Here is a 24,050-nt window from a genome sequence, read left to right on the forward strand (position 1 = left end):
AAGTATTATATTTTTTCCAAGATAAAACACTAATATTATGAAATATAACTGTTTGTATAATGTATAATTAATCAGAATAATATTTTGTATTTATTTAAAATAATAATATTATTTTTTGTTTGATATATAATTATTTAATTTAACTGATTGTTTATTTTTTGTGTATATGATTGATTTTTTTTATTTTGGGACACATATATAGAAAACAAATTTGCTATTAATAAGGAATTTAGGTAGAATTAATTAGTTTCTATAAAAAAATCGATTTTGTCAATTTACCATATTCTACTTATTGCTTTTAGTGTAATTTTGTAGGGACCAAAATTTTAAAAAAGCAAAATTAAAATGATAGAACCCAAAATGTACTTCAAAAATGTATATATATAGATATACATTCTAAATATCTAACGCGATATGATCTCGTTAATTACGAAAAATTGTTTTTAGAGATTTCCAATAAATAAATAAAAACATACACTCAAACAACTTTTTCCATTATATTTTAGTTTATTAACTATTTTTAAGTTTACCTTCTACTTAAAAAAAGAACAATTAATTAATGGTGTTTGTAATAGGAAGAAACAAGCTAAGAAAGCAAAGAGAGTAACCGTGTGGTAAGGGCACCATGATTACGTCTCCTACTCTTACATAAGCCTTTACTCTCTCTTTATGAATAACTGTAGTTTCATCGAAGATGCCTTGTGCCATTAATTTACATTTGTGTTCTCTTTTTGGCTTTTTGATCTTTTAGGACAAAAGAGGGGTCCGGGAATACAGTACTCCTGTCCACTTCTGATTAAAAAAAAACAAATACAAAGAGGTTTTCAATTTTTTCTTAGAAATTTCTAGAGTTGAAAACTACATTTGAGAGAGAGAGGAGATGAATATATAGGATGACTGGATGAGGCCATAATTAATATTCAAGTTTCCTCGAGATATAGCTGAATTTGAAAAGTTGTTCCTCAGGTTTGTAAGAATTGTGTTTGTACATAAATAAACTCCGACTAGTGTTACAGATAGGAGATGCCATCTCTAGAAAGAAAGAGGAAAGATGATTAATTCCATGCTTTTACATCTCATCCTCTTCTCTTTTTAACGTCTTTTAAAAACACACAAAAAGAAAAAGTTGTTTTAATAAAGTATTTGTTTCACTATTTATAGACCGTCTCTTCTCTTGTACGAAACACACAATCTTTCTTTTCCATGCGATGCAAGTCACAAAATTTTTGTATCCAATTAATATATCTCATCACCATCAGCTTGTTTCAATATATTAAACTAAGAAAAAATAGAAACGAACAAGACATGTGTCGGATACTCAGAGGATATTTGGGAGGTTCCAAGAACGTCCTTCATCTTTGGATTTTTCCGGCGTATGTAATATGACATGTGACGTAAACGCGTTCTCCTTTTTACGATCCCTCCACCACCGTACAAAGCCCTACGCTCTTCCACGCGTTGCTTCCTCACTCCCGTCTTTACTTACACTCACGCGCTAGTCGGGATATATATAGTTATATACTATTGGAATGCTCTTCTTTATCTTCGTATGAACATTATTTATAACATTCTTTTTTTGTTTGGTATGAGAATGAACAATATTTAAAACATGAGATTTTGAATAGTCTCCCGGTTGATATAATCCGTACCTGACTGAATTATGGTTAATGATATTGAAGCACGAGACTTTTCTTTATGGAAACTAGGTGTTTTCTTGTTCTTTTTTTTTTCTTTCTTTTTCTTATTAAATAGAAACTAGTGAGATGCACGTTGTTATTAGTCTTTTGTGTGTTTTTGTTTCCGTTGTATCGAGATTACCGTTAATGATATATATTTAATTTGATGATTTGATCTATATGTGCAATTCTCAATTATACATCTTTCCTCGAACAAAAACCATTTCTCTTAAGGGTTTTATCCAATCTTATATCAACAAATATCCAATAGAATTTTTTTGTACATTAGCAATAAGTCAACTATTATGACAGAATATCTATAAAGCTTGACAATATGTGAAAAATAATAGAAGACAAAATATGAAAATTGACTAATTAGTCTTAAACAATAATTTCAACGGGACTATTTTGAAACAAACTTTAAAACCCGAAGTCTTACTAAATACAAACGAAAAAAGTAACTTTGACATTGGTTATATACAAATTTTATACTTAGATATATGCTTGTGAATGAAAGTAACTATTTATCTTAAATGTCATACTTAATTTTAAGTATGCTCCATAAGTTTGATTTAACGTCATTCTCGTTAATTATAATTGTATTGTGGTCGCGACTTGCGAGTTTATAATTTAAATTGTGAAGTTGACAACAAAAAAAAAACCCACGGAAGCCACGTTCATAGTTATTAAATATTTTGTGGAAGTAAAATTAAACACAAGATGATTTCAATAATTTCCATAAATAAAAGAAAACGAAAGCGACAAGAGTAGTATAAAATGTACATAACAAAGGTAAAAATTAGTCTAATTCTACAAATTTTTATGTTCCACACGCTATTTCCCCAATTACTCTTACTTACGCAAAATTCCATCAAATTCATAAGCTAATTAGACGTTAACAATTAGAGTAATTAAAATACACAAAACAGTGGTAGTGCAGCTACTGCCGTCCAAAAGTCAATGGTCAGAGTGGCGTTTTACGTAAATAACCGAAACAAACGGGGGTGTTTAATTAGCTCCAAGAGGGTCATGACAATTTGTACTTTTATTTTATAATCTCTCTTCTCATCTCATTCTTCCTTCTTCCTTCTTCAAAGCTGATTCTTGAGTATGCAACGAAAACTTCTTCTTCTTTCAAAGGTTAGCTTTCATGGTGATTTATGGTAGTTCCTTTCTCTTTTAATTTTTCTTGTCAAACGATTCAATTCCACTTGTTTCTAAATTTTAGCAATTGCTTCTTCTTTTTTTAACATAAAAATTAAGCTGTACTCTTTATCTGGTTTTAAGCTTTTTGAATCATAGGGTTCTGGAATCTTAGCTTATATGTGTCTTTGGTTTGTTAAAGGAGATGACTTGTTTTGATTTGGTTTTGGTCCAAGAGATGATTATCCCCTGTAATCAAAATCTCTTCTTTTTGGTCTTATGCCTTGTGTTGTTGATTCAAAATTACCGAACTTTAAACTGACGAATGTATAAAAATCTTGACTTGGAACCTGGATTTTTAGCGTTTCAATCCAATAGGTTAACCTGATTCTGGTAGAAACCTCTGCTTTAGGGTTTGACTCCAACCTTCGACCAGATGTGGTTTTTGTAGAGAGGATAAAGAGTGGTAGGTTTCAATTTTTCGGGTGGAAGCTATGAATATAAATTATACCTTTTTATCTTCTTTTTTTTTTCTGGCTAGAGGAACTTAAGGCAGTACCAAAAACCCATCTTTGATTTCTGAAAGATGTCAGATCTGTTTTCTGATGACTGATTGTGAGCTGACTTGCCAATGGGTTATGTATACATTTTTTTTTTTGTCGCATAAGTTTGAGTTTGTTTGGAGAAAAGTTCAGAACTAGACCTGTCTATCTTTTATGACTAATCAGTGTCTGTGTATAGTTGCTTTACTCTGTTGTAGCTAACTTTTTCTTTTTGGATCCTTTTCATGGAGACAGGTTTTTATTCTCCTTGGTTGAACAAGAGACACTGTAGAGAGAGATTTAGCTAAAGAAGATCGGTCGGGGGGTGGGTATTACTGGGGTTTTCCAATGCAAACGTCTCAGAAACATCACAGTGCGGCTGGACTGCACATGCTGTATCCTCAAGTCTACTGTTCACCTCAGTTCCAAGCGATAGACAAAAATGGCTTCTCTGATATCCCATCCAAAGAAAACTTCTTTACGCTCGAATCATCCACTGCTTCTGGGAGTCTTCCTTCGTATGACTCCCCTTCTGTGAGCATCACATCTGGCCGTAGCCCGTTTTCTCCTCAGGGCTCTCAGTCTTGCATCTCGGATCTCCATCCTTCCCCTGAAAACGTCTATGGATCACCCTTGAGTGGGGCATCTTCTTTTGCCTATGATGAAGCTGGTGTCAAGACTAAGATTCGGGAACTTGAGGTCTCGCTGCTGAGTGGTGATACTAAAGTCGAAGAATTCTCTGGTTTCAGCCCCGCTGCTGGGAAGTCATGGAACTGGGATGAACTCTTGGCATTGACTCCACAGTTGGACTTGAAAGAGGTGCTCGTGGAAGCTGCTAGGGCGGTCGCTGATGGGGATTTCGCTACAGCTTATGGATTCCTCGATGTCTTGGAACAGATGGTGTCGGTCTCAGGCAGTCCAATCCAACGGTTAGGCACTTACATGGCAGAAGGGCTTAGAGCGAGGCTTGAGGGGTCTGGGAGCAATATATACAGAGCTTTGAAATGCAATGAACCAACAGGAAGGGAACTGATGTCTTACATGGGCGTTCTCTATGAAATCTGCCCCTACTGGAAATTTGCATACACAACTGCAAATACTGCGATCTTGGAAGCAATAGCTGGTGAAACCAGAGTCCACATTATCGATTTCCAGATTGCGCAGGGATCACAATACTTGTTTTTGATCCAGGAGCTTGGGAAACGCCCTGGTGGGCCGCCGTTGCTACGTGTGACTGGCGTGGATGATTCACAGTCCACCTATGCCCGTGGGGGAGGGCTCAGCTTGGTAGGTGAGAGGCTCGCAAAGTTTGCAGAGTCATGTGGTGTCCCATTTGAGTTTCACGATGCCGTCATGTCTGGGTGCAAGGTGCAGCGGGAACACCTTGGGGTGGAACCTGGCTTTGCTGTTGTTGTGAACTTCCCGTATGTATTGCACCACATGCCTGATGAGAGCGTAAGTGTTGAAAATCACAGAGACAGGCTGTTGCATCTGATCAAGAGCCTCTCCCCGAGACTCGTGACACTAGTGGAGCAAGAATCAAACACAAACACGTCGCCTTTCCTGTCACGGTTTGTGGAAACACTGGATTACTACACAGCGATGTTTGAGTCGATAGATGCAGCGCGGCCACGGGATGATAAGCAGAGGATCAGCGCAGAGCAACACTGCGTAGCAAGAGACATAGTGAACATGATAGCATGCGAGGAGTCAGAGAGAGTGGAGAGACACGAGGTGCTGGGGAAATGGAGGGTCAGAATGATGATGGCTGGGTTCGCTGGCTGGCCGATCAGCACATCCGCAGCGTTTGCAGCAAGTGAGATTCTGAAGGGTTATGACAAAAACTACAAACTGGGAGGGAGTGAAGGAGCACTCTACCTCTTCTGGAAGAGGAGACCCATGGCTACATGTTCGGCGTGGAAGCCAAACCCAAACCAGATTGAGTAAGTTATGGTGATAGTGGTGACCTGAGTGGATGAAGAGAACAAACAAACACATCTGTCTCTGTAAATTTTTGAGGGTGTGTAATGCTGTTTTAAGTTGTAACACAACCTAAGTCAACTAGTTATCTATATATATATATATATGTATACAAACCAAACATGGTGCTTGTTTTTCTCTTGTAAATTATTTTCTTGTTGTGGGTTGGGGGATGCTACTAATGAAATATAACCAAAACATTGATTAGGTCATTCTATGTCATTCTATCATCTTCTTTATTATGTATGAGTCAACTGGCGGCTGACCAAAAGGTTGTGTGTGAGGTGAAAAAATATTAGGACAAAATCTACAGGTCAGATTGGGTTCTGTCTGATAAGTCTTAAAAAGGAGCTCACCAACCCACAAAACCAAGGAATGAACAAGTACAGGTCATCGCCTCCAATTTTATTCTTAACTTTTATAATGTTCAAGCTTCCTTTATTGCCTTTAATAACAATATCTATTATATCTGTTGAGTATTTGCGGTAATATGTTAGTTTTTTATTAGTAGTAATGTATTGTCTTCTAATAATTTATTAAATTAGGAAACCACACTTCACCTAAAATGAAAATTAACTTAATTTGTTTTTGACTTACTGTTATTTACCTATAATCTTTCTCCTAAATTATGTATTTTTCTCTGTTGATTGTATATTTATTCTTCCTAAGTGTGTTTTGTCTAATCCTCTATCATTGTTTCCATCTTAATAACCAAACCGTAATACTTGGAAGCAAAGAAGGGAGGAGTCTCATTTATTTGAAAATCCCATTTGATTTTAATAATTCAAAGGGAGATATTGAGTGGCTTCCACTAATACATAGAAAGCTTGGTTTGTGCAATATTTTGCGGTTAAGCTATTAATTGCTGAGGCAACACCTTTTCACCCTTTGCTTTCCTTGTTCCAAGTTTTTCAACCTTTCTTCATTACTCTTTCTACTAATCGAACTACACAAAATTCATATGGATAATACATATTTAGAAGTTGTTTTAATCTTTCTTTTTTGTTTCAAGATTATCATAATTGTTATCTGTTGTTACCTACATTCATATAACCTTATCAAAAACGAATAAAGACAAGGATATATAATTAATATTGATGGTTAGTTTTATTATTAAAAAGAAATACAAAACAGAAAGAAAGAAAAGAGGTATTCACCAAACGAAATTAGTTCAATCATTTAAATTATCTTTATCCCTATGATTAGTGTCTTTATATCTGTCATATGCTGCTGCTTCTTCCAACTTCTTTTGGATTATTCTCTTCTTCTTTAGCTTATACATTTTTTTTTTGTCTATTTTAATTTCCATTTGAAGGTTTGAAGCATACCCCTTTGTTTATTATTGAGTTTCAAAAACCGTGTCCCTTTAAAATACTAGTATTAGTTACTACACCATTAATGTTGGAGCATGAAAAATATGGACATTTTTTTTTAATCTACGTATGAATGCGGTAATTATGATGGTGAAACCAACTCTAGTCTGATATATTCCATAGTGAAAGTTCTATGTAACTGAGTAGATAAGTTGAAAAAAGAAGAAGTCAACAAGCTGTAAGCATTTCAGAATTGAAAATTAAGATAAGGGATGAATTGAAAATGGGTCATACAAGTGAAAGAATAAGAGGGAAGGGTTGGTTACTGTCAAGGGTTTTGAAATGGAGACGGTTGCTTCAGAATGAGGTAAAAGAGTTTAGTAAGTTTAAGTTTAAGTTTAAACTCTGTCTCTGTCTCTCTCTCTCTCCCCTTTACGTCAATTCCTTTAAGGAATGGCCTCTCTCTCTCTCTCTTAAAGTGTGTGTGTATATATTAAACGGCTCCATTTGTCTTCTGTTTAGACCAAAACCCATATCTTCTATACAGCAACAAAGGAGGGAGCTGTTGACAGTACAAAATGACTGCAGGAGAAAACCCTTTTGTTTCTAACACCTCTTCTCTGCAAAACCAGCTTAAAGGTTCTTTTCTATTCTTTCTGGTTTTTATTGATCAATCCTTATGTGTAATTTGCTTAATGGTGAGGTTAGTCTTGCTTTCTTTTGATTTCTCTCTGCAGATAAAGAGAAAGAGCTTTTGGCTGCTAAAGCTGAAGTTGAGGCTTTGAGAACAAATGAAGAGCTCAAAGACAGAGTCTTTAAGGAGGTAACATGATGATCATCATCTCCTCTGTTCTTGAGAATCCTCTAAAAACTTTTAGTCAATTTTGCCTACAAGTTTTCTTGATCATTGTTATCCATTTTTAAATTTAATTTTTCGAGCTTATTGAGCTCTGCTGATGCTACTTGGTTGTGATTCAGCTTAGAGAAAGCGTAAGGAAGTTGGAGGAGAAACTTGGAGCCAGTGAGAATCTTGTTGAACAAAAGGTGTGTGTTTTGCTCAAAGCCTCAAAGACTACCATCTTTGTGAAGGGAGTATGTCAAAACATGAAAAATAATTCATAATGATTAGAAATAAGTTAAGATTGTGACATGATTGTAGGAGGTGGAGATGAAGAAGCTGAAGGAAGAGAAAGAAGATGCATTGGCGGCTCAGGACGCTGCAGAAGAAGCACTTAGGAGGGTTTACACTCACCAACAGGACGATGACTTTTTACCTCTCGAATCCATCATAGCTCCTCTTGAAGCTCAGATCAAGTTTCACAAGCATCAGGTCTTATGACTATTTCTGTTTCAAACGTCTTTGTTTTACCAGTTTAAAAAGCTGGATACTTTTGTGTTTACACGCCGCTGTTTTATAGATTTGCGCACTTCAAGAGGACAAGAAAGCGTTGGAACGTCTGACAAAATCGAAAGAATCGGCGCTTATTGAAGCAGAGAGAATCTTGAAAAGTGCACTTGAACGTGCTTTAATCGTTGAGGAGGTCCAGAACCATAACTTTGAACTACGACGACAGATTGAGATATGTCAGGACGAGAACAAGTTTCTTGAGAAAATCAACCGCCAGAAAGTGTTGGAGATTGAGAAGCTCTCCCAAAGCATTGTAGAACTGGAGGAAGCAATCTTGGCAGGAGGAACAGCCGCCAATGCAGTTCGAGATTATCGCCGCCAAATCTCACAGCTCAATGTGAGTGTGTTCTGTTTAGTTTCTTGTACTTCATTCTTTTATTGTTTTCCAAGAAAATCACATGATTGTTTTGATCATTACCAGGATGAGAAGAGAACCTTGGAGAGGGAGCTGGCCAGAGTCAAAGTGTCAGCAAGTAGAGTGGCTCTTGCCGTTGCTAACGAATGGAAAGATGAGAACGATAGAGTAATGCCCGTAAAGAAATGGCTTGAAGAGAGAAGGCTTCTCCATGTACTGCTTTGCACTTACACAACCAGTTCATTCATACTTATTAGCTATTTAGGAGACATGAGTGTTGAACTTTGTGTCTATGTGCAGGGAGAAATGCAGAAACTGAAAGATAAACTTGCTGTTTCGGAAAGAACTGCTAAGGCTGAATCCCAACTAAAGGTGATTGCTTAGATTTTAATATTTTGTTGGTGAAAAGTGTAGTTTCTAATGAAAGTAATCAATACAGGAGAGGTTGAAGCTGAGGCTGAAAACTATAGAAGATGGCTTGAAGGGCACAAACACGTTTCTAGTCTCTCCAACTACAAAGACTGAAAAATCTGGCAAGATTTTGGGATTCTTGACGAGTGGTGGTGGATCAAAGAAATGGTCTAATTCTCAGCCAAGAGGCTCAGATACAGGCAGAATCCATGCTCTGGATCATCCAATTAACAGAGTTGTGGAAAGTAATGAAAAGGAGAATTCAAAGATTACAACAAACGGATTAACTGATCAACATGAAGAAGATGGAAAAGGGAAAACAGAGGAAGATGGAAATGTGCATTTTGAAGATGTGGTTTCAGGGTTTTTGTATGACAGGCTTCAGAAGGAAGTAATTGCTTTNGAGTGTGTTCTGTTTAGTTTCTTGTACTTCATTCTTTTATTGTTTTCCAAGAAAATCACATGATTGTTTTGATCATTACCAGGATGAGAAGAGAACCTTGGAGAGGGAGCTGGCCAGAGTCAAAGTGTCAGCAAGTAGAGTGGCTCTTGCCGTTGCTAACGAATGGAAAGATGAGAACGATAGAGTAATGCCCGTAAAGAAATGGCTTGAAGAGAGAAGGCTTCTCCATGTACTGCTTTGCACTTACACAACCAGTTCATTCATACTTATTAGCTATTTAGGAGACATGAGTGTTGAACTTTGTGTCTATGTGCAGGGAGAAATGCAGAAACTGAAAGATAAACTTGCTGTTTCGGAAAGAACTGCTAAGGCTGAATCCCAACTAAAGGTGATTGCTTAGATTTTAATATTTTGTTGGTGAAAAGTGTAGTTTCTAATGAAAGTAATCAATACAGGAGAGGTTGAAGCTGAGGCTGAAAACTATAGAAGATGGCTTGAAGGGCACAAACACGTTTCTAGTCTCTCCAACTACAAAGACTGAAAAATCTGGCAAGATTTTAGGATTCTTGACGAGTGGTGGTGGATCAAAGAAATGGTCTAATTCTCAGCCAAGAGGCTCAGATACAGGCAGAATCCATGCTCTGGATCATCCAATTAACAGAGTTGTGGAAAGTAATGAAAAGGAGAATTCAAAGATTACAACAAACGGATTAACTGATCAACATGAAGAAGATGGAAAAGGGAAAACAGAGGAAGATGGAAATGTGCATTTTGAAGATGTGGTTTCAGGGTTTTTGTATGACAGGCTTCAGAAGGAAGTAATTGCTTTAAGGAAGCTTTGTGAGAGTAAAGAGGGTACTATAAATGCCAAAAATGAAGAGATCAAGGTAACTTCATTTCTCTTGCTGTTGTTTTTATTTCTTCAACTTATGAAACCTTACTTAAGATAAGATAGCTCTGTTTTCAGATGTTGCTGAAGAAGGTGGATGCTCTAACGAAAGCCATTGAAGTGGAGACAAAGAAGGCAAAGAGGGAAGCTGCAGCGAGAGAAAAGGAAAACGCATTGGCAGTGGTGAATGAAGAGCCAAAAGAATGTAGAAAGACAAACTGCTCAAGAAGGTTTGGTCATCTTTTCCTTCGTTGTTTGTCTTTGTCTTTTGAGATATATATATAACATCAAGACAAAGTTGATATTTATATGTCTATGGCTATGTTGTGCAGCCGCGTACCCAATCCACGTTGCCAGTAGAGGAAGAAGGAGCTTATGGGATTGAATATACTAAGGAATTGTCATCTTATTTTAGGTTGTACAGTACATATTGAGTGTTGGATGGGTTATAAGAAAGTGGAACTAAAGATCAAGAGATGTGTGTGTGTGTGTTATGTCTGAATTGCAAACCATATGATAAAACAAAAATCGTCCCTCGTCTCCTATTAATTATTTGAATAATATAGCAATTATCTTGAGAACCTATTAAGTAAATCAGAATCTGCTAAACATACACATTCTCTCAAAGTCATAGTCGTTTTCATATATGTCTTCTCTCAGCTTTTTGGTCTAGCCTTGGTTGTTCAGTTAACGCAACAAACTTTACATCTAATATGTAATCAGTTAAAAGGATCGTATCTTCTCTGTAGTATCAAGAAGATCCGAGGTTGAAGAAAACATGAATTTTATATACAAGAAGAGCAAGAAAAAACAAGATTTACAAAGCCTATCTCTCTTTCTCACAAGAAGTGAGAAGGAACCATAAAAAAACAGATAGACATGAATGATCTTTCCTAGAAAGATTAATTTAGAATCTCTTTTTACATGCTCTCTATTGTAAGGTGATGTTGCCGGCTGCGTAGACACGGGAGCCACTGGAAGAGGAGAGGAGTTTAATGCCTCTATGAATCTTAGAAGAGCATCGATACGGTTTAGGAACAGAGAGTGTTTTTATGATACAAGCCTTGTCTAGGTCAGGTATCGCGTGGAGGTGAGAAGGAAGATCGATGACGAATTTCCCCGACTCATTTGTCACACCTTTGATCCATTTGGATCCTTTCCTATATCTAGTATGGCACTTGATACCAACAGTAGCACCTACATGATGATGATGATGTGTTAGAAATTTCTTAGTATATAAGGTACATGAACAAATTTCACTCATTACTAATTGGTTTATTTCAGTATACGTACCATGAATTGGAGAGGGCGAGGAAGAGAGAAGAGTTGCGGTGAGAAGAACAGAGGAGAGTTTTTGTTCGCCGTAGCCAGCCATCTCAACCATCTCATTTCTGGTCCATCTCTCCCTAGCTGCTTCCCCAGACGCCACCACTAATACCAACGTCATGCTCATCAACAAGAACCTCATCTTCTCTTTACAAATCTAACTATGTGGAAAACTACAGAAACAAGAATGATGTGTGTCTATATATATACCCACACATCATCTTCTTCTCCAATTTTTTTAATTCTTTTATTTAAAATTAATAGATTTGATCAAGGTTTGGTCAAATATCAGTACGGTGTGCGACGTTTCTCCTTTAGAAATGTCTATATTTGTTAATATTAAGTTCCAAAGTCTAATCTAAATTAAATAAAGGTAGGGGTCACAATTTACATATAATCAAGCCTGCCCCAACTGTTTTTCTTTTTTCTTCTAGACATTTGTACCTTTTGAACAAAGACACCTATATTTATTTTTCTCTCTTTTTTTGTGGGAGGATCTTTGTGTGGGTTGGTTATCTCTCCCATGGATAAATACAAAAAATGTGTATTTCAATGATATGTCTTCTTTTAATTTATTTGGTGAAGAATTCAATGATGTGTCTATGTCTATGATGACATATCAATATCATATATTTATTTATTTCTTCTTATTGCATTTGCTCAATAACTACACAAAAAGATCAACAATTTCCACATAATATTAAAGAGCAATTAAATTAAAGTTTATTAGACTTTTTTTTAATTATTTTGTAGTCAATCTCTATGATTAGATTTGTATTGTTTTTTATTTTTCTTGTCTTGACGTATCGATACAATTTGAAGTGAGTTACTTTACTATAAAAAAATAATTCTTACACACATTTTAAAATATAAAGAACAAAATATTCATATCAACACAATTAACACTTACAAAAGACATTAAATAGCCTTCAATAAACTAATTAGTTAATTTCAGCTAGATAACTTTGACATTTACTAATAAGCTTGATTTCTTAAAAAGTATTCAGAAATGTTAGAGAGAAAAAAACAAAAAAAGTAGAACAAATATTATTCACGTGGAATATAACTAAGCAAGGGGTTTAGTTGAACCCTAAACATTTTTTTTTTCAGCAAAATGAATTATATTAATGAGTGAAAAAGTCATTATACAAATGTTTTGATAACTAAGAGGGAGGGGAAAAACACCCTGAATAAAAAAGATTAGAAATACAACCATTTTTTGCTAATGATGAGCAGCATAGTTACAAGATTTTGGAGAAAAAACAAAAAGACAAAACTGAAAATGTGAACACAGTATTGAATATCTTTAATAATATCCATGATAGATATATCTGATATCTCATTGTGGATAATCTTATACAGTGTTTCATTATCTCCATCGAAAACAAGATTGGTAAGGCCTCTAATCCATGTTTGTTGAAGAGCTACTAGAAGTTCTTTGGCTTCGACTTCTAGAGGAGACGCTGCATATCTGAGAACTGAAGCTCCCCAACCTAGAGATCCGCCATCATAATCTCGAAGAATCCATCCGCATTTAGTCCCTTCGGGGACATCCGATAAAATTGGAACGATAGGTTGAACCCTAAACATACAATGCATTTCTCCTTCTTTATTTTTTTTGGATTAAATTTATCCTTTTCTTCTCAACCCTCCTTCTCCTCTCTCATGTTTGATTTTTTTATTATCTTATTAATATTTTGTCTTATATTATATATCCTCTATATATTTTTCTCCTTTTTTGTTGTAAATATGTTTGGGGTACGATTGCCACCAAGCTTTACTGATTTAGACAAATTATTTAGGCAGTTAGAGCATCATGTATCAATCACCTTAATTAATTTATCGTCATGTATATAACTTAGTTTTTTGAGGAAAAAAAAATTAATTTTGACAAATGCATGGTATTACGCTAACAATCTGAGATGATGATTGATGACCATTGATGAACTTGAATACTCCTCCACTTTCAGCTTCTGGTTTGCACAACTTACTATAGAAAGATTCATCCATGCATGCAAAATTTACATTATGATCATGTAGCACTTGGTAAACAATATGTTACTATCGCAATAAGAACGTCAGTTGTATAGATATATATAAAAATATGTGTCATATGAGCCTTTTGAGGGTAAGCAAATTCGAACGATGCAATGGTCACTAATTTTTCAAATTTGGAGAAAGCTCGCCGGTTGGATTCCTTTCTATTAATAACTGTTTGTTATATTCATGTTAAGACAATGTTCTTGTTTCTAAATACTTAATGTACATAGATGTTCTTATTTTAGGATTCAAGATTTTGATGTTTTGAGTTTACCAAATGTCCCAACAAATGAAAGAAAAGAAATAAGATGATCAATAGTCAAAATTGAAAATAGAAGAGGAAGAGTGGGTTGTCTAAAAATAGAAGAATAGATAGAGGAAGACCTTAGAGTGACAAAAAAGACATGAGCGCAAAACATGGCGACCCTCTTGTTCATTATTTGGAAGCCAAAAAGATCCTAAGGATCAACATCAAACTCTCTCTATCTCTCTCTCTTTGCTTCATTACGTAATTTTTTTTTTTGTGTTGAGAAGATTGATGGCGAAGATCAGAACGGATGCTCCGGTGATGCCTCCGGAGACTCCTCCTCGGAGCACTGAGGTGGGAGAGATTGACACTCGTGCTCCCTTCCAATCCGTTAGAGACGCCGTTAGTTTATTCCGTCAAGTTAGCTTCTCTAAGAAACAACAACCACAACCACAACGTCTCTCCTCCTCCTCGTCCCCCTCTCAGGTATTAACAAAAAAATGCGATTCCACAATTTTCCCGCGAAAAACATTGTTTCTAAATATGTTTTCTTTCTTTCATTAAGGACACAACCGATCATGTGTCGGAAAAGGAGACACAACTTATGTTGGCCGAACAAGAAATGGATAGAGTCAAGCTTTGTCTTGATGGCTCTGTCGCAGCCAAAGCTCGAGCTCTCTCCGATCTCGACTCTGCTCAACGAAAGGCCGCTGATTTAAGGGTTAAACTAGAATCTACCAAACATTCTAGGAAATGTGCCATCTATACAAAACACACCATGTATCAACGGTTAGAACAACTTCAATCCGATAAACAAGAAACAGAGCGCGCAAGAGAGGATTACATTTTGATAACTGCAGAGCTATGTATATGGGTCCTTATCTCACGGGGGATGTGTTGTATAACGCAGATAGGGACAGACATAGAAGATTTCAAATGCTCTTGGTTGGTGGTTAAGGCATTGGAACGCTGCAGTGAAGAACAGACTAAAATACTATATGTGAGAATCAGTTTTCTTTGTAATGCGCACAAGGATCATTTTCCGCTTAGGATTGAAGCAGGAACAGCATGTTAATCTGACTGAATAACTTTTCAATGTCTTAGGAGAACTATGGTAAAAGTGAGCCATCAAACGTTGCTAAGGTCAAAGCTCTCTACAAAGAGGTTGATCTCGAGGTTTGTCACTAAGCTCTAATTTAGACCTTTCGTTAGTCAAACGAGGTAGAAAAAGACTATTATTCATCTGTTATGAAAGTAGAGGCACTAGAGATGTGATCTAATATGTACCATAATCTGCTTTTGATCTTGATATTTCATAGGCTGTGTTCATGGAATATGAGAGGGAAAGCTATGAGAAGCTGACAAAGTTGATCGAAGCTCACCAGAGTAAAGAAATTCAAGCAGTGCTAAAATCTTTCCTGGCTAAGATCTACAAGAGGCAGAAGTAGAGACATACTCTGGCCTCTCTCCGATTTATTCTTCTGACATTAATGTATTGTTTTATGACTTCTTTAGCTCTTTGATCTTTTGTTCCCCCTTCCAGATGAATTTGAGATTCTTGTTGATGCTTATAGTGTGGACTAATAAAATGTCTATGTTTCTTCAATAGTTTTGAATAAAAGTATGTGCAATCAGAGAATCATTGATACTTGTTTAATGTGGCCAATTTGGAAGGAGGTGGCTGTTTGAGCTCACAACACCTTGCAAAATCAAAACAGGGTTAGAGGGAATCTGGTCCAAGTCAAAGAAGGGACCATTGTTGGAGAAGAAGGTTTTTAGGAACAGGTGTAACAGATAGACTACAGGAAGAACTTAAAAGGTTAGTGAAAGTGAATCTATAGTGATGATCACAATCTGTTTGACAACCGATTTGAGTCTCATCTTAGACACTACATTGACAACAAAAGGTAGTATAGTTGTAGTGGTTCTGATTTTCTAGTATAGACCCCAATACGATATTACAGAGATAACAATGGTTCTGCTTTTCAGCTTATAGGCTCACAAAAGGTGATTTCATCAAATACAATAAAATACATCTGACCCTCTATATTTATGTAATTTCTCCATCCTATATTCTACTATATCGCTCAAAAAAATGTAACACAGAAAATTTCCCAACTTTACATTGTGAGAGTCCAGATCAATACTCCAATGCAAATGTGATAGACAGACCACCTTGTCATTGGCTCAGCACTTGACGATAAGCCTTTATCAGTAACGCCCACAAGAAATCGACAATCCCCAACTGAAGGATCTAAGAAGGTGACCATGCCAAGTCCATCAAAGTCGCAGCTCTTCTCATTTTGCATCTGCATCTGATAGTAGCTGTTGAAAGCGTATGAGATATTATCCTTTTCACCAAGCTGGCTGCACGAGCCCCCGTCGTTGAGAGTTGTGCAATCTGCTTCACTGCAAGCAAGCCTGAGGTGGTCTCCAACTAGGGTCATGTCTCTTGATGGATGAGCCACACACCACCTAGAAGGAAGGTAAGCCACATCTTTTGCATTCTTGAGTCCCCTGTTGCCTAGTCCTAAGTTGAGACGATACTTGGCCTGTCCATCGAAAGAGAAGATTCCCCAGTGCCTCTCAAAGTTACCAGGCAATGTGCTCTTCGCTCCTTCATCAAGCAATCCGAAAAGATAGACATCCGCAGGAGGGGAGCCTGGCCTGAGCGGTGTTCCTTTGTTGCTCAACACATGGCTAATAANATGTAACACAGAAAATTTCCCAACTTTACATTGTGAGAGTCCAGATCAATACTCCAATGCAAATGTGATAGACAGACCACCTTGTCATTGGCTCAGCACTTGACGATAAGCCTTTATCAGTAACGCCCACAAGAAATCGACAATCCCCAACTGAAGGATCTAAGAAGGTGACCATGCCAAGTCCATCAAAGTCGCAGCTCTTCTCATTTTGCATCTGCATCTGATAGTAGCTGTTGAAAGCGTATGAGATATTATCCTTTTCACCAAGCTGGCTGCACGAGCCCCCGTCGTTGAGAGTTGTGCAATCTGCTTCACTGCAAGCAAGCCTGAGGTGGTCTCCAACTAGGGTCATGTCTCTTGATGGATGAGCCACACACCACCTAGAAGGAAGGTAAGCCACATCTTTTGCATTCTTGAGTCCCCTGTTGCCTAGTCCTAAGTTGAGACGATACTTGGCCTGTCCATCGAAAGAGAAGATTCCCCAGTGCCTCTCAAAGTTACCAGGCAATGTGCTCTTCGCTCCTTCATCAAGCAATCCGAAAAGATAGACATCCGCAGGAGGGGAGCCTGGCCTGAGCGGTGTTCCTTTGTTGCTCAACACATGGCTAATAAGCCCTTGATTAAAAACCCTGGCTGCCGTGAGATTAGCGCCAACTGCTCCATCCGTAGGCCAACCAATCTCACCAATAACTATAGGCATTTGACCATATCCAAGTTTGGTGAGAGCAGCAACAAGAGTGTCAAAGTTCCCATCAAATGCATTATAGTAAGTGTTAGGCCCATCGGGAACCGGATGACTACTCCCCTCAAAAAAGGCATAGTCTTGTGGGAAATCCGAGTTTCCATAAAGACTAAGGAAAGGATAGATATTAACCACAAAAGGAGAGCCATTGGAGTTGAGAAATGAAACCAACTGAGTCATGATCTGTGTGAGCTCAGGGCGGAATGTCCCCTGAGAAGGAACATTAGCCTCATACGCATCCGCATTACAAGGAACCACCAACTTCACATAGTTAGCTAGATTTGCCTTAACCAAAGACTGTTGCAAATTAACCATAGCTGGGACAACATAGTTCTGGAACTGACCACCATAACCAGTCAGAAACGGCTCATTCCCTACTGCAACATACCTATCATTACAAGATTCAGCTGAGAAATTTGTTGAATCATAGCATAAAGATAGAAATGGTAACCTTTTTTACCTAATATCAGCACCGTTTTTGCCGATGAAGCGAGAGAGATTTTGCTGAACAAACAAATCAGAATTGAAAGATGAGAGCATCTCGTTGGGAATGCCGACCATAACTTGGATTCCAGTACCCATCAAAGCTCGAAGCGCATCTGGATTCGTATCAAAGAGCTTAACTTTAGTAATCTTGTTCGCCTTGAGTAGATCCACCACAGTGGAAGGTCTCATCTTGTGAAACGACAACGTTCCCCAGTTCACACCGATTGCTGAATCCACTACCTCATACGAGACAAAGAGAAGGGAGAGAGTAAACAGAGCTACTACACCTACACCGCTTCTTCCCATCTTTTTTTTTCATTGAGAGCTCTCTCTCTCTCTAACAGCAGTGGTCGACAAAGATAGCAGTTTTTTCAAAGGTTACAGCTTTATTATTTTTATAAAAAAAAAGACTGCGAGTTGTTTTTGTTGAAATAAACGGCACGAAGTTTGGTAACGAAATAGAAAAACGACAGGGAGTATGAAAATTGGCGACAATACAGGTTGATGCATCGCTGGATTTTGCTGGAGAAACAAACCGTCTTTGTCCGTCTTTATAGAGAGAAATAGATTCTCTTCTCTCCCTTTGCGTATCTTCTTCTTCTTCTTTCTTCATCCGCCTGAACCTGCGGATTTTTTTTCGATTTCTTCAAATTCAATGTCTTATGCTTATCTCTTCAAGTATATCATCATCGGCGATACTGGTAAACTCCTTTTGCTTCTCTTTTTGTTGCAATCGATTAGAATTGAGATGAATCAGGAGGACATATATATATGTATCGTTGCTAAAATTGAAAAGACGATTGATCTGAATCTTATGTCGTATCGGACGTTTCTTTGGTGCGATTCAAAAGGCTTTGTAGATTGTTGTTGAATTGTGTGTATTGGATTGTGATTATCAGGAGTAGGGAAATCATGCCTTTTGCTTCAGTTCACCGACAAGAGGTTTCAACCGGTGCATGACCTTACCATTGGTGTTGAATTTGGGGCTAGGATGATCACCATCGACAACAAACCCATCAAGCTTCAGATCTGGGATACGGTCTCTTTCTCCCCCCCCTTACCTTCTCGAATTTTTCATCATTGATCTCTATCTCGTTTTCATGAATACCTGGATTGATTTGTGTACATCATCTATTGAACAATTATTTGGCTATTTTGAAGTTTCCATAGCCTATGCACAACATCCTTCCAAGATTATACTCAGCGGCTTAGGCTTTATAGAAATGTTGAAAACTCATGTCCTTTGTCNACACCGCTTCTTCCCATCTTTTTTTTTCATTGAGAGCTCTCTCTCTCTCTAACAGCAGTGGTCGACAAAGATAGCAGTTTTTTCAAAGGTTACAGCTTTATTATTTTTATAAAAAAAAAGACTGCGAGTTGTTTTTGTTGAAATAAACGGCACGAAGTTTGGTAACGAAATAGAAAAACGACAGGGAGTATGAAAATTGGCGACAATACAGGTTGATGCATCGCTGGATTTTGCTGGAGAAACAAACCGTCTTTGTCCGTCTTTATAGAGAGAAATAGATTCTCTTCTCTCCCTTTGCGTATCTTCTTCTTCTTCTTTCTTCATCCGCCTGAACCTGCGGATTTTTTTTCGATTTCTTCAAATTCAATGTCTTATGCTTATCTCTTCAAGTATATCATCATCGGCGATACTGGTAAACTCCTTTTGCTTCTCTTTTTGTTGCAATCGATTAGAATTGAGATGAATCAGGAGGACATATATATATGTATCGTTGCTAAAATTGAAAAGACGATTGATCTGAATCTTATGTCGTATCGGACGTTTCTTTGGTGCGATTCAAAAGGCTTNTGAATACCTGGATTGATCTGTGCCACATCATTTTTGAATCATTGTTTGGCTGTTTTGAAGTTTCATAGCCTATGCACAGCATCCTTACAATTCATGGGATTATACTCAGCGGCTTAGACTTTAGAGAAATGGTAAATACTCTTTTCCTTTGTCTTGGCTAATCTTTCTCTGTGATATATGGGCATCACAGGCTGGTCAAGAGTCCTTTAGGTCTATTACAAGGTCATACTATAGAGGGGCTGCTGGGGCTTTGCTTGTCTATGATATCACAAGGTAAATCATTTGCTTCTTTCTTTATGCTACCAATGGTGTAGTCTTGATCATTGAAGCAAATTTTGTTTTTGTGTAGTAGTAACTAGACGTTATTCTCCTTGTCAAGAAAAGATCTGAACCAGAACTACTAGAATTTGTATATGTGAAAAATGTCATTTCTCAGTGCAGACACTCGCAATATTTTTGGTCTTTGTTTTTGCAGGAGGGAGACATTTAACCATCTAGCTAGCTGGCTAGAAGATGCAAGGCAGCATGCAAATGCAAATATGACGATCATGCTTATTGGGAATAAGTGTGATCTTGCTCACAGAAGGGCAGTGAGCACAGAGGAAGGAGAGCAGTTTGCAAAGGAGCACGGTCTTATATTCATGGAGGCCTCTGCCAAGACTGCTCAGAATGTTGAGGAGGTAAACCCCCATACCTTCCAATGTGGTTGCTTAGGCATAGACATAGATCTCTAGAGGGCTCACTTTTAACTTGCATGCTTTCTCTAGTGTCCCTTAATTAAACTTAGGCAGTGAGAGAACAGAGAAGGGAGAGAGGAACAAGTAGATTTTGATCAAAGTTGTTATATTTTGCCAATCACACAATACTAAACATGGATTCGACTAATGTTGTGTTTTGTGAATTTTTGCTAGGCATTCATTAAGACAGCCGCAACAATATACAAGAAGATTCAAGATGGTGTGTTTGATGTGTCAAATGAGTCATATGGAATCAAAGTCGGATATGGAGGAATTCCAGGACCATCAGGTGGAAGAGATGGTTCCACTTCGCAAGGAGGAGGGTGCTGCGGTTGAGATGGGGAAAGGTGTCTATATCATCATGTAAAAATGATCACATATGATATAGCAAAAATGTCTCTGCTCTTCTTTCAATAGTTTGTAAATCGTTTTGGAGTTCGATTTGTTGACTGTGTCGTGTTGGGTTTTGGAACGGTTTGACAATGCACGTGTATTTCTATTCATATATCTAAAATTAAGATGTGTTTTGCGTATATATAAGTTCCTTTTAATAAGGATGTGATGGAGGTAAAGAATGTAGCCATTTGCATGGTACTGGAAACAGTAGTAAGGATATGAATCGCATATGATAAACAGATAAAGGTAAGTGGTATCAGCTGCATGTGGTTCCATTGACCGAGTCAGAGAAGATGCACAACAAATAGAGTAATCTGTTGAGCTTTGGTCAAATTAATGATGCCCCTTCCATGTCTCTCATGGTTTACTCGCTTGACGATGCAGTGCCGCAGTCTTTTTGCTAAAGGCCTCGAACCTTTCCCTCTTTCCGCATCTATGTTCCTTTGCAATTGCTTCACCTCATTTCTTCATTCTCTTCTTTTTCGTCTTTAGTAGAGTCTAGCAAGTTTGCAATAGTCGACAACCGTCCTTAATTAAGTGCTAGTCAGAACAGACAATGAAATTGAAGGAGGGGAAATGAGCCCAGCTGCCCAGGCAGATCAATCATAATCTCGGACCAGAAAGACAAATTGAGAAAAAGAGCATAGCTAAAGTCACAAACAATAAAAAACTGTAATTAGATTCATATAATAAGCCCAAGAGGCCTGAGGCAAAACACATTTGATATAGATTTGTTTATCTATATTTTGCCAATCATCATTAAAACTTTTTCATAATTTAGATCTTTATCTATGTTATGATTTTCTTAAAATTACAAAATACTAAAAATTGATGATAAATAATTTTAATTAAACTGTTAGTTAGCTAACTAGAAAATTAAAAAAAGGATAAGAAGAAGTTAATTTTTCTATTTTTTCATGTTAAAAAATCTAAATAAATATTTAAAATTTATCAAAAAGCTATTGCCTTATTTAAAACAAAGAAAGCAATATGGCTTTGCCAGAAAGAATTGGCACGTATCATCTTCGCAACAGATTCATTAATCTGCAATCACTGTATAATCATCCTCACCAAATCTCTAGACACAATCTAGGAAAGTTTGTAAAGGTTCTCATGATATAGACGACACGTTAGCTATTCTCATATGTAATGATTTAAAAACGTTAAAAGTATAAAGACATTTCTTTTCAGATTTTTTACCTTACCCATCATCATATATATAACAAAGTGATTCTCTTCTCTTCTCTTCATCTTCATCTGGAGAAGAAGGGATTCGTTTTTTGCCTGCACCTACGGATTTAGATTTGTCCACTTCAATGTCTTATGCTTATATCTTTAAGTATATCATCATTGGGGATACTGGTATAAGTGTTTCTGCTTTTATTTCTTAACAATCCTTCTTATATGCTATTTCATATCAAAAAATTTCTTGGTGGACAAGAAATATTCAGAGATTGATTTTTGAATCTGGTTTCAGGAGTAGGGAAATCATGCCTTCTGCTAAAGTTCACCAACAAGGAATTTCAAGCGGTGCATGATCTCACCATTGGTGTTGAATTTGGGGCTAAGATGATCACTATCGACAACAAACCCATCAAACTCCAGATCTGGGATACGGTCTCTCTTTCAACTTACTTCTTGACTTTTTTACACGTCCCAAAAACTATATCTTATTTTCTTGAAAATACCCTGCTTGTGTTGATCTTATATACTTTGACTACCGACTTGACTATATATTATATATACAACTTTCATTGCCTATGCGTCCATTTATAGTCAGCAGTCCTAGACTTTTAATTTTTTTGTTTGAAACGCGTATCCTTGTCTGGACTAAATTTTCTACAGGCTGGTCAAGAAACCTTTAGGTCTGTTACAAGGTTATACTATAGAGGGCGTGTCGGAACATTGCTTGTCTATGATATCACAAGGTACATGCAACACTTAGCTTGCTTCTTTCCTTTTTGTTATTAGGAGTTGACCTGATCATGAAAGCAATTTCTAGTTGAGCTGAGCATGATCTTGACTTAATCTGCTTTTTGTTGTCATCATTTGTTTTGGTTCGGATAAAGCAGGGACCATAACTAGATTTGTATATACGAAAAATGTCATCGTCTCAGTGTAGACACTCACAATATGTTTGTTCTCCGTTTTCGCAGGAGGGAGACATTTAACCATCTAGCCATCTGGCTAGAAGAGGCAAGACAGTATGCAAGCGAAAATATGACGACAATGCTCATTGGGAATAAGTGTGATCTTGAAGGAGAAAGGGCAGTGAGTACAGAGGAAGGAGAACAGTTTGCAAGGGAGCACGGTCTTATATTCATGGAGGCCTCTGCCAAGACTGCTCAGAATGTTGAGAAGGTAACCCCCTATGCATGCATTTAAGTTTTCAGGCTTCAACGCAGATCTCTAATAAACCACACTCTTAACTCGCATGCGTTCTCTAGTGTCCTGTTGTAACTTCTTGTGTCCCCACCAGTTCAGCTATGAGATGGAATCAGTCGGTTTGAAAAGTTAACATAGCTAGAATACAAAATTTAGATTCAGGCAGAGAGGCATAAGTATATTTTTGGGGTTATTTCTTTATTATATGTGAAGAAAGAAGAGCCTGTATGCTTCTTACTTGTTCCAGTACTCCTAAAACACTAAGTCGATCACTAATAGAAAGTCTAAATCATTATGTCCACGTGTTTTATTTTTTGGCTAGGCATTCATTGAGACAGCAACAACAATATACAAAAGGATTCAAGATGGTATGATTAATGAGGCAAATGAGCCTGGAGTTCGTCCAGGGTCATTTGGAAATGATGCATCCTCCAAGCAAAGGGGAAGGTGCTGCGGCTGAGATGGAATATAGCAAAAATGTGTTTGCTTCTTTATATTGTTGTAATATTGTTGTAATTCGTATGACTGTTTTGGTGGGTTTCAGAACATAATAATAATACAGGTTTATATCATTCACATATCTAAAATTAAGTTGTTGTTTTTTCGTATCTAAGAGATGTAGCCCATTTGCATGACATTTGAAACAATAGTAAGGATGTGATGGAGGTTAAATGTGGTAATGGCTGCATGTGATTCCATTTGCCAAATCGAAGGAGAAGTGTGCATAATGAGATACAGAGATATACAACAGTTAAGAGCATTTTTTGAACTTTTGTCAAGGTGAACGATGTCTTCTATGGTTTACTCGCTTTAGGATGCGATGCCGCAGTCTTCTGCTAAAAGCCTCCAACCTTTCCAATTTCTCGTGTCTAGACTTCTTTGTATCTGTTTCACCTCCGTTCTTAATTTTCTTCTCCTTCTTCTCTTCTTCTTCTTCTTTACTAGAGTCTCTTGGCTTTTGTTCCATGTTTATATCAGCAGTCTTCTCGATCTGGAAGGCAACATATCAGAAACGAAAGCCCATCTCACCAAATGTCAAATTGCTTC

General features: G+C 37.2%; 8 protein-coding genes across 10 annotated transcripts in view; 5 read left to right on the top strand and 3 right to left on the bottom strand.

Moving 5' to 3' along the window:
- LOC104723380 (scarecrow-like protein 13) lies at window positions 2,734-5,553 on the top strand. Of its 2 annotated transcripts, none has more exons than XM_010441734.1 (2): window positions 2,734-2,816; window positions 3,617-5,553. In XM_010441734.1, the coding sequence occupies exon 2, from the start codon at window positions 3,710-3,712 to the stop codon at window positions 5,306-5,308; it is 1,599 nt and encodes a 532-aa protein (XP_010440036.1). In that variant the 5' UTR covers window positions 2,734-2,816; window positions 3,617-3,709; the 3' UTR covers window positions 5,309-5,553. The 2 variants fall into 2 exon arrangements, with proteins under 2 accessions (XP_010440036.1, XP_010440037.1); XM_010441735.2 differs by having other exon boundaries at window positions 2,764-2,839.
- Window positions 7,107-10,703, top strand: LOC104723381 (microtubule-associated protein 70-5). The gene is made up of 10 exons (XM_010441737.2): window positions 7,107-7,293; window positions 7,392-7,477; window positions 7,633-7,698; window positions 7,814-7,984; window positions 8,073-8,399; window positions 8,484-8,630; window positions 8,718-8,789; window positions 9,687-10,118; window positions 10,199-10,350; window positions 10,453-10,703. Exons 1-10 carry the CDS (start codon window positions 7,233-7,235, stop codon window positions 10,478-10,480), a joined length of 1,542 nt encoding a protein of 513 aa, XP_010440039.1. The 5' UTR covers window positions 7,107-7,232; the 3' UTR covers window positions 10,481-10,703.
- LOC104723382 lies at window positions 10,806-11,745 on the bottom strand. The gene is made up of 2 exons (XM_010441738.2): window positions 11,414-11,745; window positions 10,806-11,317 (listed from the first exon to the last, which is right to left on the bottom strand). Exons 1-2 carry the CDS (start codon window positions 11,586-11,588, stop codon window positions 11,052-11,054), a joined length of 441 nt encoding a protein of 146 aa, XP_010440040.1. The 5' UTR covers window positions 11,589-11,745; the 3' UTR covers window positions 10,806-11,051.
- Window positions 14,022-15,365, top strand: LOC104723383 (putative WEB family protein At4g17210). Its single transcript, XM_010441739.2, has 4 exons — window positions 14,022-14,219; window positions 14,299-14,733; window positions 14,838-14,909; window positions 15,053-15,365. Exons 1-4 carry the CDS (start codon window positions 14,025-14,027, stop codon window positions 15,179-15,181), a joined length of 831 nt encoding a protein of 276 aa, XP_010440041.1. The 5' UTR covers window positions 14,022-14,024; the 3' UTR covers window positions 15,182-15,365.
- On the bottom strand, window positions 15,628-18,034 carry LOC104723384 (glucan endo-1,3-beta-glucosidase 5-like). 2 transcript variants are annotated; one of them, XM_010441743.2, is made up of 3 exons: window positions 17,644-18,034; window positions 17,027-17,571; window positions 15,628-16,413 (listed from the first exon to the last, which is right to left on the bottom strand). In XM_010441743.2, the coding sequence occupies exons 1-3, from the start codon at window positions 17,973-17,975 to the stop codon at window positions 15,854-15,856; spliced, it is 1,437 nt and encodes a 478-aa protein (XP_010440045.1). In that variant the 5' UTR covers window positions 17,976-18,034; the 3' UTR covers window positions 15,628-15,853. The 2 variants fall into 2 exon arrangements, with proteins under 2 accessions (XP_010440045.1, XP_010440044.1); XM_010441742.2 differs by lacking the exon at window positions 15,628-16,413 and having other exon boundaries at window positions 16,449-17,571.
- Window positions 18,195-20,757, top strand: LOC104723385 (ras-related protein RABB1c). Its single transcript, XM_010441745.2, has 5 exons — window positions 18,195-18,370; window positions 18,569-18,708; window positions 19,676-19,758; window positions 19,961-20,165; window positions 20,397-20,757. Exons 1-5 carry the CDS (start codon window positions 18,325-18,327, stop codon window positions 20,556-20,558), a joined length of 636 nt encoding a protein of 211 aa, XP_010440047.1. The 5' UTR covers window positions 18,195-18,324; the 3' UTR covers window positions 20,559-20,757.
- Window positions 19,148-23,575, top strand: LOC104727969 (ras-related protein RABB1a-like). The gene is made up of 5 exons (XM_019233038.1): window positions 19,148-19,330; window positions 22,096-22,235; window positions 22,464-22,546; window positions 22,775-22,979; window positions 23,326-23,575. The coding sequence occupies exons 1-5, from the start codon at window positions 19,285-19,287 to the stop codon at window positions 23,461-23,463; spliced, it is 612 nt and encodes a 203-aa protein (XP_019088583.1). The 5' UTR covers window positions 19,148-19,284; the 3' UTR covers window positions 23,464-23,575.
- LOC104723387 overlaps window positions 23,636-24,050 on the bottom strand; it is a 6,301-nt gene continuing 5,886 nt past the window's right edge. Inside the window, exon 14 of the mRNA XM_010441746.2 lies at window positions 23,636-23,932. Within this exon, the coding sequence (XP_010440048.1) occupies window positions 23,779-23,932 (154 nt within the window). The 3' untranslated portion in view covers window positions 23,636-23,778. The remainder of the gene's footprint in view (window positions 23,933-24,050) is intronic.

This window comes from Camelina sativa, chromosome 11, assembly GCF_000633955.1.
Source record: "Camelina sativa cultivar DH55 chromosome 11, Cs, whole genome shotgun sequence".
Classification (NCBI taxonomy): Eukaryota; Viridiplantae; Streptophyta; class Magnoliopsida; order Brassicales; family Brassicaceae; genus Camelina; species Camelina sativa.

Excerpts from the sequence above, each read along its gene's own strand:
- LOC104723380 (XM_010441734.1), top strand. The coding sequence starts at position 3,710 with ATGCAAACGTCTCAGAAACATCACAGTGCGGCTGGACTGCACATGCTG.
- LOC104723381 (XM_010441737.2), top strand. The coding sequence starts at position 7,233 with ATGACTGCAGGAGAAAACCCTTTTGTTTCTAACACCTCTTCTCTGCAA. Across the intron at positions 7,478-7,632 it reads AAGACAGAGTCTTTAAGGAG|CTTAGAGAAAGCGTAAGGAA; the intron begins GTAACATGATGA and ends GTTGTGATTCAG. Across the intron at positions 7,985-8,072 it reads TCAAGTTTCACAAGCATCAG|ATTTGCGCACTTCAAGAGGA; the intron begins GTCTTATGACTA and ends GCTGTTTTATAG.
- LOC104723382 (XM_010441738.2), bottom strand. The coding sequence starts at position 11,588 with ATGAGGTTCTTGTTGATGAGCATGACGTTGGTATTAGTGGTGGCGTCT. Across the intron at positions 11,318-11,413 it reads CTCGCCCTCTCCAATTCATG|GTGCTACTGTTGGTATCAAG; the intron begins GTACGTATACTG and ends ATCATCATGTAG.
- LOC104723383 (XM_010441739.2), top strand. The coding sequence starts at position 14,025 with ATGGCGAAGATCAGAACGGATGCTCCGGTGATGCCTCCGGAGACTCCT. Across the intron at positions 14,734-14,837 it reads AACAGACTAAAATACTATAT|GAGAACTATGGTAAAAGTGA; the intron begins GTGAGAATCAGT and ends TCAATGTCTTAG. Across the intron at positions 14,910-15,052 it reads ACAAAGAGGTTGATCTCGAG|GCTGTGTTCATGGAATATGA; the intron begins GTTTGTCACTAA and ends GATATTTCATAG.
- LOC104723384 (XM_010441743.2), bottom strand. The coding sequence starts at position 17,975 with ATGGGAAGAAGCGGTGTAGGTGTAGTAGCTCTGTTTACTCTCTCCCTT. Across the intron at positions 17,572-17,643 it reads AAAAACGGTGCTGATATTAG|GTATGTTGCAGTAGGGAATG; the intron begins GTAAAAAAGGTT and ends TTGTAATGATAG. Across the intron at positions 16,414-17,026 it reads CCATGTGTTGAGCAACAAAG|GAACACCGCTCAGGCCAGGC; the intron begins GAACACCGCTCA and ends TGAGCAACAAAG.
- LOC104723385 (XM_010441745.2), top strand. The coding sequence starts at position 18,325 with ATGTCTTATGCTTATCTCTTCAAGTATATCATCATCGGCGATACTG. Across the intron at positions 18,371-18,568 it reads TATCATCATCGGCGATACTG|GAGTAGGGAAATCATGCCTT; the intron begins GTAAACTCCTTT and ends TGTGATTATCAG. Across the intron at positions 20,166-20,396 it reads CTGCTCAGAATGTTGAGGAG|GCATTCATTAAGACAGCCGC; the intron begins GTAAACCCCCAT and ends AATTTTTGCTAG.
- LOC104727969 (XM_019233038.1), top strand. The coding sequence starts at position 19,285 with ATGTCTTATGCTTATCTCTTCAAGTATATCATCATCGGCGATACTG. Across the intron at positions 22,236-22,463 it reads AACTCCAGATCTGGGATACG|GCTGGTCAAGAAACCTTTAG; the intron begins GTCTCTCTTTCA and ends AATTTTCTACAG. Across the intron at positions 22,980-23,325 it reads CTGCTCAGAATGTTGAGAAG|GCATTCATTGAGACAGCAAC; the intron begins GTAACCCCCTAT and ends TTTTTTGGCTAG.